Here is a 14,866-nt window from a genome sequence, read left to right on the forward strand (position 1 = left end):
TTAAATAATTATATATAAATATGTACAACTTAATGTATAATAAAAATTTATAAAACTAAAATATTGTTTTTTATAATATCTATTTAAATTTAGATATGTAAATACATATAACATATGGCATATATGTACTAATAAATTCCTTATACAATTTTTGCAATTTAAAAAATTTTAGTTCTTTCGCTGCACTTTTGGAATAATTACTAGTATTTTTGGAATAATTATTAATATTTAGTTAGTACGGAATTTAGAAATTTACGAGTACCAAATGAATAAAAGTTTGTTTGTGTTACTGATCGCTATGCTTGTTTTTATCCTTCCAAGTTAGATCAACCTGTTAGGAACCTGGTAATGGTTGGTGTCAATTAATATCTGTTCAAGATTAGCGTGCCAAATTGTAATCAGAGTTTCTGCCAAAGATGTACTGATCAGAAATATATTTATATGATTGATTGTGAATGAACTTGTCAAATATATCATAAACTGCCAAAACAATTTGTTACAGTGCCATCTCGTGATAGCAGAGTGAATACAAGTTGGGTTCGATTACAACCTACACTAAGAGGGGTATGAAGTTTGGTACAGAGCTGATGATGATCATGAGATGCGAGGACCTCCCTTGAGGTATTCGGTCAAGGCCAGCACAACGAGGCCAATCATGGCAAAACGTCCATTCAACATCTGTAAGATTTTTGAGATACACAGATCTAGATCTGCAAAACAATAAACAAGCTTGCAAGAGAAGGAAGGAAGTGAGCAAGAATTGAGAAAAGAATAAAAATTGATTCTACAATATTAGTTTTAGAATAAATACATAAAAACAACTAAGTTAAGCTTAGTTGTACATGCAATAACTAAAGCGAACTAAAGCTAAGTGTGCTTTATCTTATGTTAATGTGTACATGTGCCACATGCAAGCAATAAGTTAACTGGAGCTAATCTAGGTGCATGTACACCAACACAGCTAGTCTAAGTGCATGTACACCAACACCCCCCCTTAAGCATAAATTAGGTGAGTGTGATGCAAAATGAATGAGTCCCAACAACACGGCCATTTGAGGTACCCATATACAATGCATAAAAAGGAGGAAAGAGGGAAAATCTAGTGGGAAGAAAAACCCCCCTCAAAATATAATGCAAAAGTAGAGAAAAGACAACTGCTAGGCAGTCGTGTCCTTCACCCTAAGACAATCTCGCAGGAATCCAAACTTCTGCTCAGTGAAAGTCTTGGTGAAGATGTCAGCAATCTGCTCGGAACTAGGACAATACTGAAGATCGATGATCCCATCATGAATGAGTTCTCTAATGAAGTGCATGTGGATCTCGATGTGTTTGGTCTGCTGTCGCTGCACTGGATCTCTGCAGAACTTCATCGTACTTTGATTATCGCACCAGATGACAGTTGGATGATGGACACTAATCCCAAGCTCAGATAGGAAATGTTGTAGCCAAATTGCCTAAATAGTGGCATTGACTGCTCCTCTATACTCGGCCTCTGCTGATGATAAAGCAATGGCAACCTGCTTCTTACTTGACCAACAAATTGGGCCGGATCCCAAACTAAGTACATAACCGGAAGTAGACTTGCGATCAATGGTGTCGCCAGCCCAGTCTGAATCTGTGAACCCGATGAGATTCAAAGAACAATTGGCTGCATAATGAATCCCATAGGTGATTTTCCCGTGGACATATCGAAGGATGTGCTTTGCAGCGTTCCAGTGTAACTCATGGGGATCCTGCATGTATCTGGAAACTGCTCCGACAGCATAGGAGAGATCAGGATGGGAGTGAGTCAGATAAAGAAGACTTCTCACAAGCTGGTGGTACAATGTGCAATCAACCAATGGTGTGTCTTTGCCATTCTCAAGCTTTATCCCTGATAAGAAAGGTGTGGTTGCTGGCTTGCAGTCACTCATGTGAAATCGTGCCAAAATATCTCTGGCATATTTTGGTTGAGAAATGGTAATGCCAGAATCAGGAAGATGGATCTCTAGTCCAAGGAAGAAATTTAGCAAGCCCATGTCTGTCATAGAAAACTGCTTATGCAATGCAGTTTTGACGTTAGTAATGACAGAAGATGAACTACCCGTTATCAAAAGATCATCTACGTAGAGTACTATGATCAACAAGGAGTCAATTTTCTTCAGAAAATAAACATTGGAATCAGATTTGCAGCGTACAAAATTTTGAGATAACAAATAAGAATCCATCTTTGCATACCATGCTCTAGGTGCCTGCTTGAGGTCATAGAGAGACTTCTTTAGTTTGCATACCAGAGATGAATTCTGCATGTATCCCGGTGGCTACTCCATGTAGATTTCCTCCTCGAGATCACCATGAAGAAAGGCATTCTTCACATCCATATGATGCACCTCCCAGCCTCTTGCTGCTGCAATGGAGAGAGCTAGCCGAATGGAATCCATTTTTGCCACTGGAGCAAAAGTTTCATCATAGTCAACACCATGTACTTGCTGAAAACCTTTTGCTACCAATCGTGCCTTATATCGACTAAATTGGCCATTTGATGCTTTCTTGGTCCGGTAAACCCACTTGCATCTCACAAGTTTGCGATTTGAAGGTAGCGGAACCAAATCCCAAGTCTGGTTCTCAATGAGAGAGTTATATTCCTCATCCATGGCGGCTTCCCATTCAGGATGCCCATTTGCTTCTGCATAAGTTTGCGGATCAGATCCATGCATCATATAGGCATGCATGGGCATGGATGGCTCCATAGCTAAGAGTGCTTGCGCTTCCTCAAACAGAGGGATAGAGGTAGGATCATCAAGGATATCACTCATGCTGCACCATTTTTGTGTTGAAGGTGGTCGAGAATCTTCCGAATTACATGCAGAAGTATGATCTCGATGTTGAAAAATTGGTGGTCTAATAGGGGTCACAGGAAAAGACTCATCTTCATCAGAATGCTGGTCTGAAGTTTCATCTGCATACTCATCAATGAGTGGTGATGAAAATTTGGTAACAAGTTCATCTACTGGTGCATGTGAAATATCTTCATCAAACTTTACACTCCTTTCAATAAAGAGCTCTTCAGTGTGGATATCAAGCAATTTGTACCCTTTGACTTCATCAGAATATCCAACAAACATGCATGCTTTGCTTTGAGGCTCCAAAGCCTTTCTCTTCTCTGGAGGAATGCGGGCCCATGCTCGAGATCTAAAAATGCGGAAATGACTAACTTCAGGTTGCATGCTAGTCCAAGCCTCAAAAGGTGTTTTTCCAGTAACAGATTTATGAGGAGATATGTTCTGGATGTATGAGGCACAATTAATAGCTTCGGCCCACAATTTCGACGGAAGAGATCTTTCATGCAACATGCAATTACCCATCTCTTTCAAAGATCAAATTTTCCTTTCAGCCACGCCATTTTGCTGTGGAGTGTAAGGAACTGTATGCTGCAACTGTATGGCTGCTTCATCACAAAGATTCTTGATATCTTTGTTGACATATTCCGTTCCATTATCTGTGCGGAGTATTTTGATGCGTTTTCCAGACTGATTTTCCGCATGCACTTTGAAAATATTTAGATGTTGAAAAACTTCAGACTTGAGTTTCAAGAAGTAAACCCATGTGAATCTCGTGTAATCATCTATAAATGACAACACATATCTTGCTTTGCTCATTGAAAGCATCGGAAATGGACCCATGAGATCACTGTGTACAAGTTCCAAAGGTGAAGAGGCTCTCCATGCATGCCCCTTCTCGAATTTTTCTTGTGGATGCTTTCCAAGAGCACATCCATTACAAACACCATCTGAAAATTCAATGGTTGGCAATCCTTTGACCATCCCTTGCTTACTAAGTTGTTTCATAGATCTCAAATTCAAGTTCCCAAATCTCTCGTGCGAAATCCTACTTTCTTCATTTTCATGCGTAAGTAGAAAAATAGAATCTGATTGAGGAACAAAATCAGAAAATGTATACAGACGAGTTTGATCATTTACCTTGCCAGATACAATCTTCAAATTGGTTTGCATGTCATAAATGCTCACGAAATCTGGGGTAAATTCCACTTTCCTTCTGCTGCCTGTGTATGTCATCTGATACACTGAGAGAAGATTCACAGAAACCCTTGGAATATGCAAGACATTTTCAAAACTTCCATCTTCGAATTGCACTCTTCCTTGTCCAGTTGCTGCAACTGCAGAATTATCCCCCATGAGAATGGGAGGACCTGAGTATGCATGTAGAGAAGAAAAGAATTCCTTTGAAGAAGCCATATGATGTGAAGCTCCTGAATCGATGATCCATTCTTGTGGTGCAGAATGAAGAGAAATCAAAGCATGCCCGTTACCTCTTGGATCTGGTGCTTTTTCTCTAGACTTCTTCTTAGCATTCTCAGGAATGTGGTCTCCAAGATTGTGTTGCTAGAGTGTCTGCGCCATAAGATCTATAGTCTTCTTCATGCATGCAGATTTAGGATGAAAACCACGGTGGAAATAATTGCAAATTGATTGCCCTTTCGTTCCTTTCCTTTCCTTTGAGCCAGATGATCCATCAAGGGGTTTGGGATGTCCTCCCTTTCTTGGATCAGGATCCTTCTTCCCTTTTCCTTTCTGATGGTCTTTGGAATTTGCCTTTCCTTTTGCATGCACAGTAAGTGCATGCGCTTTGGAATTTTTAAGTGTGCCCATTTTGATGAGCTTATCTTGCTCATGCATCAAAGACTGAATAAAAGAATCCAGTGAGGGCATCTTCCAAGCTGCACCAGTTGCAGATCTGACTGTGTGGAATGTAGAGACGAATACTGCATACTCTGGACCAAGTTTTGGTAAAATGGAAAGAATCAACTGATTTTCTTGCTTGTATTTGTCGATCCCGCATCCTTTCAGCTGAACCAACAAGGCTTTATACCTTGTGAAAAAATCTTGAATGTTCTCAAAGTTTCTCGGATCTAATGAGTTCAACTCATTTTCGAGAATGTGACCTTGCATTTCATCCTGTTTTCCAAAACAATCCTTCCAAAATTTTCCATACTTCATTTGGAGTTGAACATGATTCAACATGAAATAGCAATTCCGGAGAAATAGATAAACATAGGATGCCGAAGGCCTCGTCCATGCGATTGAAATATCTTGTTTTCTCCATTGCCGATGTTGGTTCAACTTTCGTTTCCATGGTTATTCGATATAAGCCTCTACTTCTGAGATGAAGTTGAATCTTTGGCTTCCATTTGAAATAATTATATGGAGTGAGAATTGCCGATTGTCGAAACTCCAATTTAGACTCCATTCTTTGTTGTTGCTTCAATCTTCTGAACCTGCAAATAAAATTGCTTGTGCACTGATTACAAATCCCTGTGCTCTGATACCATGTAAGATTTTTGAGATACACAGATCTAGATATGCAAAATAATAAACAATCTTGCAAGAGAAGGAAGGAAGCGAGCAAGAATTGAGAAAAGAATAAAAATTGATTCTACAATATTAGTTTTAGAATACATGCATAAAAGAAACTAAGTTAAGCTTAGTTGTACATGCAATAACTAAAGCTAAGTGTGCTTTATCTTATGTTAATGTGTACATGTGCCACATGCAAGCAATAAGTTAACTGGAGCTAATCTAGGTGCATGTACACCAACACAGCTAGTTTACGTGCATGTACAACAACAACATCTCTGCCTCAGAAGACATTATTTCCTGTGATTTGCTCTCTTTGGACACTCCCTTGAACATGGGTATCAGAGAAGCAAGCGTGAAGAGAACCGCGCTTCCAATAAACAGTGGAAATCCTCCTCTGGCCAATTGGGCGGTGAGGTCTTTCCCGCTCGCTATCTCCACCCCGACAGCTAAGACGAATCTGAGCATGGCGAGTCTCCCATTTATGGTTTCTGGGGCTAGCCCACTGAAAGCAAACACGTCCTTAAAGTTTGTGCTCACCTGAATTATTATTTATGTCAATTCAAATCAGTTCAGTGCAGTGCATGTTAATGTAAAAATTGGCGCTTGCATAATCGTTTACCGTCTCAGGAGGGGTAGAAGGTGACCACCTTGACTCCGACTGTGGATGCACATGACCCAAATTAAGTTATATATAGAATAACATAAAACCTTCTATTCGTGGATACAGAAACAATGACAGAATTACTAACCCCTACCATGAATTTTACTCGAAGCTGCCTGCTGGTTGTTGACCTTTCTGCTGGCCTCTGTTGAAGGAGAGATGCTCCATTCATCGCCATTATTGATGCATTTACAGCGGCCATGATCGAAATATAATAATGAACACTATGTATGAGAACGAATCTAATTTATATGGACTTTGAGAACAAGAAGATAATGAACATATGAAATAACTAAAGAAGAATAGCCACTATTGATCTGTTATGAGACTCCAGGGCTGGTTATTGTGTTATATATAAGGATGTGGAGACCATAGGGAAAAATCTACCGTCATTCATTGAACAGTAAATGCTTAACCAAGTCGAGATTTCTCTTCCTCGGACTATGTTTCCACGTGGTTAGATAAAAATTGAGACGTAGATCCTCGAACAACTGGCGCACCGCACTTGAAATAGTATAGGGCATCACCATCGTCGTAGATTATTCAACCTGTAGCAAGTCTCAACTTCGTGCTAGAATTTAGGAGTTCGTGTAAATCACGTTTTGAACCATTTCTATCCTCGTCTATCCTTTTTTTATAAAGGGTTATTGTAAGAGGTGGGAGTAGGTTTTGAATGTCCATAGGGAGTGGGCATTTTAGTTAATAAAGGTTTAAAAAACCTAAGGATTTTCCATAATTAGATTAACTAGTTAGTGTAAAGAATTTTACTTATGGTTTATATGCAAATAAATGCAGTTTATTATCCAACTTTTCCCATATTTGAATATTTTTTTAAAATTTTACAAAGTTTATGTAATAATAAGTTTATACATGAGAATTATAAATCTTATTTTTTTCTCACTTATTTTGTTGTGTATTATGGAGAAGGGTAAGATGGAGGAATTGGCCTAATGGGTGATGTATGTAGGTTTATTTGGGTTGGAATTACGATGAAAATTGCAGTATTTACCTTCTGTTTATTTGGCTTGGAATTAAGATGAAAATTGCAGTATTTACCTTCTTCTAGATGCAAGCTCCTTGTCCAATAGCAATGGACGCAAGTGTGCAATTATTTGGCTAGAGTTGGACTATGTCTATGTTATCCATCTTTGTAGTAATTTTCTAAATAAAGATATTTGATAATTTTAGATCTTGATTTATTCCAACATTTTTTATTATTATCTTAAATCTAGATCTGTCATAATATTTTGTTATAAATAATATGGTTTTCTCCTCATTCTTCACCATGACTATTCTCATCGTCCTGATTATCGCCTTGTGAGATTTGAGTTCCCATCTTTAGTTCAGGCCATCACCATTTCTTCTTACCCATTACATACGCTTTGATAGACAATGAGTTGAATCAATAGCTGAAGCATAGGGCACAAAGGACTCATCCAAAAGAGGGGGATCTCTAGATCCAAGTCTATACATTCTCTTCACATGTATAAAAATTTATTTTTCAATAATAGAATCAAAGTTCTGCTATTTCCATTGGATTCTAAATATATCATTTTATTGTACATGTTCATTTATATTTGGATATTATTTGTTGTAGTGTTTTGATATTTTATTTTTCATATCTAAAGAGAAATGAAAACGATTCATTTTTGTTGTTAGGGTTATATGTCACGATTAACATAAGTGAAGGATTTTGGTGCAACTTCCAAGAAACTTCATACTAACAAATGACAACTCGAGTAGCTTAAAAATATAGAACCCTAGTGAATGTTGTTTCGACATTTTTTAGCAATTTTCAGGATTTTTTCTTTCTCTCAATTTTCACTTCTTTTTTTGGAGTTTTACTCTTTGAATGAAGAATATTTGTTCTGTTGGGTTTCCTTGTCTTTTTTGTAGGTCACATGTACCATTCGTGCAAGAGATGACACTGTTTGCAATAAATTTACGAAGAAATTCCTTTGGGGATGGAGAACATTTTTTTTGACAAAATATTGAACCCCATACAGACGTTTTGAGCCTTTTTATGCTTGAGGACACATTAAACATGTCAAAACTTGTGCCCCCTATTTCTACAATTTTTTTTCATAATTTCGACCACAGTTATGCACGTGTGTCAGGAGGGGTTTCTTCTTGCTCCCTTTCACCCCTAGCCCTAGAGTCTCTTAGTATGTTTTCTCATTTCGAGGAAGGGAAAATCCCCTTAGGGTTTAGAGTACACCTCTTCCATTTTGGAGACAATTTGTTCAGTTGAGGAATCTAGTGCGCAGAACATTTAGCCATTGTTATCCAGCATTGTTGCCATCATTTTGTAGTCCTTTTTAGGTAATTTTTAGAATGATTTGTTTCCTTTTGAGACATGTGTTGAATTTATTCTTTAGGATCGCCCCGAGCATCCTTCTTTTCACAATTTGATTTATGTTATTTTCCAATATTTTCCCTTATGTTTTTTCTTGGATTTTTTTGCATCATTTAAGCAGAGCTAGCCTTAGATCCTAGCCCCTTATGCATTAAATCTTTTGGTATTTTCGTTTCTTTGGGTTGCTTGTATTGTCCTCATTTGTTCTTGTCGTTTCATAGATTTTTGCGTGGAGAATTGCATGCATCAGTTTGTTGTTATTTTACTATTCATTTTTACTATTATTTATATTTTATGCACTTTATTTCTCAGTAGCATTGCCATCATAAAACATGATTTAATAAACACATCCACATACACATTATTCACACACTCACACCCTAATAAAACTAGCGCTTGGTTACAACCACTAAGGAAAGACTTGAAACAGTCCACATTAATTATAACTTAACTCACATAGATTAAGCCCAATTGGGCAATAGGGAAAAAAATATTGTAATTAGATTTAGGGTCACTCGGATAGGATTCCACAAACCCCCATCGATCACTTACATTGAGAAATAGTAATTTGTCCTTGTAGGGAGCTTGAAAAGCTCCACAATCTCGAGGTCAAAACCAGAGTGTGCCAAAAAACTGATTCAGAGGGGGTTAGGCTTAGGTCTTAGTGTGTGAAAATCTCCACAATGCTCCCCGACTAGTTGGTCTAGGGCTCTGCATTGCTGACTGACTACCAAGAAGAAAAAAATTATGTTGGAAATGTATTGGGTATTGAGGGAGGATGAATCAGTAGTGATGACCTTTATATCAATTTTAAATTGTTACCACAATATCAAATAACCATGCACATTCACAATATTGCCTTAACTAAATATGAAAGAAATAATAAACTCAAACATAATAACCATGAGAAACATCAACACAAGCATGCACACATAAGAACACAAGTATTCATGTTCAAAACCCTTTCGGGAGAACACCACCCTACTTTTGTTGCACTGCTCAATTATTTTATTAATACGTTGACCAAATTGTACATGGATTAGCTTACACCCATAAGCTAGAAGAATCAACCCTCTTCAAATTATGATGGCATCCATCATACCGGAAAATTGTTTCCTCGCATGGATATATCGAAATATATCTGATCGAAGCTCCCATGACCAACGATCCTCTCCCAAATTCCATTGGACTATCCAACTCCAACTGGATGGAGAAATATCTTCCTTTTACTGAACATGCCAAATCAATGTATACTCTTAAGCCTCAACACCTTCACTTCCTCCATGCAAACCACATTTCATAAATTTTTTATAATCGGTTCTCAATCAGCTCAACATGAGAAACCCACGAACACCATCATCGTACACATCAAATCTAAATTAAAAAAAAATATCCCTTAAGAGGGTTATTTCTTCTCTTCTAGTCACAACAATCTCTACTCTCTAACACACCACAAGCTGCCAATTTTAGGCCACAATCAAAACATAAAATATAAATCTTCTTCTAAACTCTATCTCTAATTTCTGCACACAATACATCGATAAAAAAAGGCCAAATAATGTGAGTCGTTGCTGCAGTATATACTCATTCTCGATACCCTCAGAATGGAATACTCTAACGTTCTCGAGAAAACCAGCCAATTAATACCTTCCTCTATTTATCACTTTCCTATGTTAATTACATTGTAAATTGTACATGTTATGGATCACTTAACCATTTTTGCACACGCTTAAGATTTGGTTAAGATAGGATTTTTTACTAAATCAACCACTAACACCACTATCCATTTGATATTTTCAACTTTGAGCAACTTCTAGCAGACCCGCGAACTTTTGCTACCATATGCTGAAAAATTCTGATCAAGAACATTCGAAAATGCCAAAATTAGCTTAATAGCGTGAGGAATGTAGAGAAAAACTCCTGAAAAAACTCCGTCACACTTGAAACACAGGTTAAATTCGAATAGATCTCCCCAGTCTCTCCCATAGGACTGCCTACCAATGACTGGAGCTTTTCAATCATCCAGTGACTCATCATCCATGCAACTGGGGTAGAGGATGAAGGGAAACATCTTTCCTCAACTCATAAATTTCTCAAACTTCTTCCAAAGCTTCGCAAGCCTCTACATGACCTCCAGAAGTCACTGGCGCCTCTACAACACTTCATCAAATCACTTCCACATCACTGTAACCATCGTAAGTCAAACAAGGTTGACTTGGATGCCAACCAACAGTGATACTAGCACCCGAGCCATCAAAATTCTCCACAAAAACTCTACCTTCAATATGCATCTTGTTGGGTTGTTGGGTCGTGACACAGGTTGGGAGTTTAATTAGACAAACAAATCCATGTACTACTAGCCCTTTCAGCAACAGTCCATGCAGTGTAGACTGAGGTCTCACCCGAAGCAGTATGGGGGCATGTTGGAACCAAGTTTCTGCACACTTGAGATGTCTGAGGGGTTTGATTTAGTCCAACTGTGAATACCTTCACGCATGTTACTTCGCATAATTCCTGGACCTATATGGCCTTCGCAACCTATTATCTTTGCCTTTGCGTAGGCCTAACAAGGGACTGTGGGGCTTTCACACTGCTGGAGCAGTGATCTGCACTATTTCCCCAAGTCACGCCATGGATCTTACTTATCTCCTTATAACAGTTAGTTATCTTCACGTAAATAGATACCTTATATTATATTCACTTACTCAGCATATTCATATAAGTTCGCGGAGTAAATAACCAATAAACATGCAATTCATACCCAATATACTTTAATGCATAAAATAGGAAAATATACACAGAAATATGGTAAAACTTCTCTTTATTAATGTTTCAAATGGTTACAGACTCAACCTACCCTGGGCACTTAGCTGCAGGGGTCTGCGCACTCAACTGCATACTACTAGGCCTATGCGCACTCAGCTGCAGAGCCTTCTCCTACTCTATGACCCAAAGACACAAATCTACACTTCAGATACTTTTCTATCCTTATATTCCATTGTCATCAATCCATTTATACAATCCCATGGTCTTCCGACCATGGGTAGTTCTCTCAATCTGACACTACATTTACAAAAGTAATGGTGGACAACTCTATTACAACATCGCGCCCCACACTAGCAATTCGCTAAGTCTTTACAATGGTGTTTAAGCCCTAAAACTTGCCATGTGGGGGATTCCACACCCAACAGGCCTCCAGAACAAACATCACGACTCACCCTCGAGTCACTCTGTCGGTGCGGAGATCTTTTCGCAGAGACCTCCCAACTCTGCTCAAACTACTGCAAGGTCGGCAGTGCAATGAGCGGTTTCTTGATGAATCTCATGTACTCATTGTTCCGAGACCGCGTTGTTGGAACTGCTCCCTTGCATCTGTTCCTATCTCCCCGACAGCTGAGACGAATCCGAGCATGGCGAGTCTCCCATTTATGGTTTCTAGGGCTGGCCCACTATAAGCAAACACATCCTTAAAGTTTGTGCTCACCTGCATTATTATTTATGTCAATTCAATTTAGTTCAGTGCAGTGCATGTTAATGTAAAAATTGGCACTTGCATAAACGGTAAATGCTTAGCCAAGTCGAGGTTTCTCTTCCTCGGACTATGTTTTCACGTGGTTGGATAAACATTGAGACGCAGATCCTCGAACAACCGGCGCACCGCACTTGTAAAAATTGGAACATTTCCAACTAATGAAATAATAGATTTTTAGATTTTTAATTATGAAATAGTAGAGGGCATCACCATCACCATAGATTATTCAACCTGTAGTGACTCTCAACTTTGTGCTAGAATTTAGGAGTTCGTGTAAATCACGTTTTGAACCATTTCTATCCTAGTCTATCCATTTTTTTATAAAGGGTTATTGTAACAGGTGGGAGTAGGTTTTGAATGTCCATAGGGAGTGGGCATTTTAATTAGTTAATAAAGGTTTAAAAGACATAAGGATTTTCCAGAATTAGATTAATTAGTTAGTTTAAAGAATTTTACTTATGGTTTATAAATGCGAATAAATGCAGTTTACTATCCAACTTTTCCCACATTTGAATATTTTTTTTAAATTTTACAATGTTTATGTAATAATAAGTTTATACATGAGCATTATAAATCTTATTTCTTTCTCACTTATTTTGTTGTGTATTATGGAGAAGGGTACGATGGAGGAACTGGCGTAATGGGTGATGTATGTAGGTTTATTTGGCTTGGAATTAAGATGAAAATTGCAGTATTTACCTTCTTCTAGATGCAAGCTCCTTGTCCAATAGTGATGGATGCAAGTGTGCAATTATTTGGCTAGAGTTGGACTATGTCTCTGTTATCCATCTTTGTAGTAATTTTCTAAATAAAGATATTTGATAATTTTAAATAATATTTCCCTCTCTAAAATGCAATAAAATATTCCTAACGGTTAGATCTTGATTTATTCCAACATTTTTTATTATTATCTTAAATCTAGATCTATCATAATATTTTGTTATAAATAGTATGGTTTTCTCCTCATTCTTCACCATGACTATTCTCATCGTCCTGATTATTGCCTTGTGAGATTTGAGCTCCCATCTTTAGTTCAGGCCATCACCGTTTCTTCTTACCCATTACATACACTATGAGAGACAATGAGTTTTATCAATAGTTGAAGCATAGGGTACAAAGGACCCATCCCAAAGAGGGGGACCTCTAGATCCAAGTCTATAAATTCTCTTCACATGTATAAACATTTATTTTTCAATAATAGAATCAAAGTTCTGCTATTTCCATTGGATTCTCAATATATCATTTTATGGTACATGTTCATTTATATTTGTATATTATTTGTTGTAGGGTTTTGATATTTTATTTTTCAGATCTAAAGAGAAATGAAAACCATTCATTTTTTTTGTTAGGGTTTGTTGAGGCTTCGAAATTCGCTGCCACAACAAAGGGGAAACCACCCGGTCCGGACCTTGAAAGCAGCTCCTTTTCCATTTGGAATAGTGGTTCCGACTGGGGATAATGGGACCAGTTTCCGAATAATAGATAAAAGTGGGATGGACGAGTAGCTTATGAGGTAGGATAGTGATAAGTGAATAACTAAAACTATCAGCAAAATATATAATCTAATAATCTAATCCCGGGACTTATCAATCTTTCAAAGCGTAGCGTTTGATAATCTGTGCTTTAAGGCAGGCATATAGATGACTCTAACACTAAAGCATAGATGTTTAAACCATTTAAAATTGCTCTGCATAATTAGTTATGAAGAGCGATAAAAGCGAATTACTACACATTGTCATTCATATCATTGCTACATGCATGATTAAAAGAAAAGCATATCACAAAACATCCAATAGTGGAATGAAATGAAGATTTGTTGTTACAGCGCATACATGTATTCAATAATAGCAAAAGATAATAACACAGCAATTCATATGAAAGGAAAGAGGACAGATGCAGATAAAAGTACCATGTAAGCTGCTCAACATTCCATTATATAAATCGCTATGTCGCAGTCCTTCCTTCAAACCAGAAAGCATTCCAAACAAGAGACAATAGTGCACAGATGCATAAAACAGCCTTCTCGTCAAATAAAGGACTATCGGTCGAGTTTCACAAAAGAATATAGGCTGAAGCACAGTAGTGCAAACTTCAGCCTTTAAGTCTATTACAAAATTTTACGACCCTTTCCAAAACAATGAAAGGGTCTATAAATACTATTCTAATCTAAATATCTAATCTAAATATCTAAGAAAAACTGAAAAACTATGAAATTGGCATCAATAAATATTTCTCCATCTTTCTTGGCAATCTGGCAGTCGGCAGCAATGCTTCATTCGGTGGGCTCTTTGCCTTTAAACCTCAACTGACATATCGCAAGCATGGGTTGTACTTCCGGTGGAGTGTTGAGACGCGACGTGAGCTGGGAATCATATGTGGCATCCTGAAAGTTGGGGATTAGGCACTTGAGAGCATCTGTTAAACACTTAAGAGCCGACCTTTGAGTGTGTGGTTTGATTAGAAAGAGCCAATATGCATCGGAGGTTAAAGTTTTTACTCCAGTGATTAACTTTCTCTTTTCCTCCAGACCATGATAACTTGTTTGTTCAATCATGTTTGCCGTGGTTATGCTTCCAGGTGTACACTGAGAGATTATGTTGGCCCAATAGAGTGTGTTGTTGACCAAATCAATCATATTGTTGGAAATCATTTTACACCTTGAAGCTGCTCTTTCCGCTTTCATCATCTGAGTGTTCCATTCCGTGAAGAGTATGTCTTTGAATGGCTCATAGATCCTAGGCAAGTTTGCTTCTTTTCCCTCATCAGTATCTTGCCAATCAAGATATGAGGTTATGGTTTCTTCGGCCTGATCTAGCTCATTTCTGGCTTTTTCAATTTGCTGACATACTGCTGCAGATGCTTCACATAATGGCTCAGCCTCAGTTAGTTGTTGGCACAAGAGTCTAACCTGAGAGATTAATGCATTATTTATTCGAGCTGCCTCTGCTCTGAAATCTTCG

The 14,866-nt window shown here is 37.8% G+C and overlaps 1 protein-coding gene across 1 annotated transcript; it reads right to left on the minus strand.

The window, feature by feature from the left end:
- Nucleotides 1-5,600: 5,600 nt before the first annotated feature.
- LOC149147496 (early light-induced protein, chloroplastic-like) lies at nt 5,601-6,220 on the minus strand. The gene is made up of 2 exons (XM_089441856.1): nt 6,083-6,220; nt 5,601-5,894 (listed from the first exon to the last, which is right to left on the minus strand). The coding sequence occupies exons 1-2, from the start codon at nt 6,218-6,220 to the stop codon at nt 5,601-5,603; spliced, it is 432 nt and encodes a 143-aa protein (XP_089297982.1).
- Between the last annotated feature and the right edge of the window lie 8,646 nt (nt 6,221-14,866).

This window comes from Pinus tabuliformis, chromosome 9, assembly GCF_031772625.1.
Source record: "Pinus tabuliformis cultivar Carrire ecotype Pingquan chromosome 9, CPIR1, whole genome shotgun sequence".
In the NCBI taxonomy this organism is placed as follows: domain Eukaryota; kingdom Viridiplantae; phylum Streptophyta; class Pinopsida; order Pinales; family Pinaceae; genus Pinus; species Pinus tabuliformis.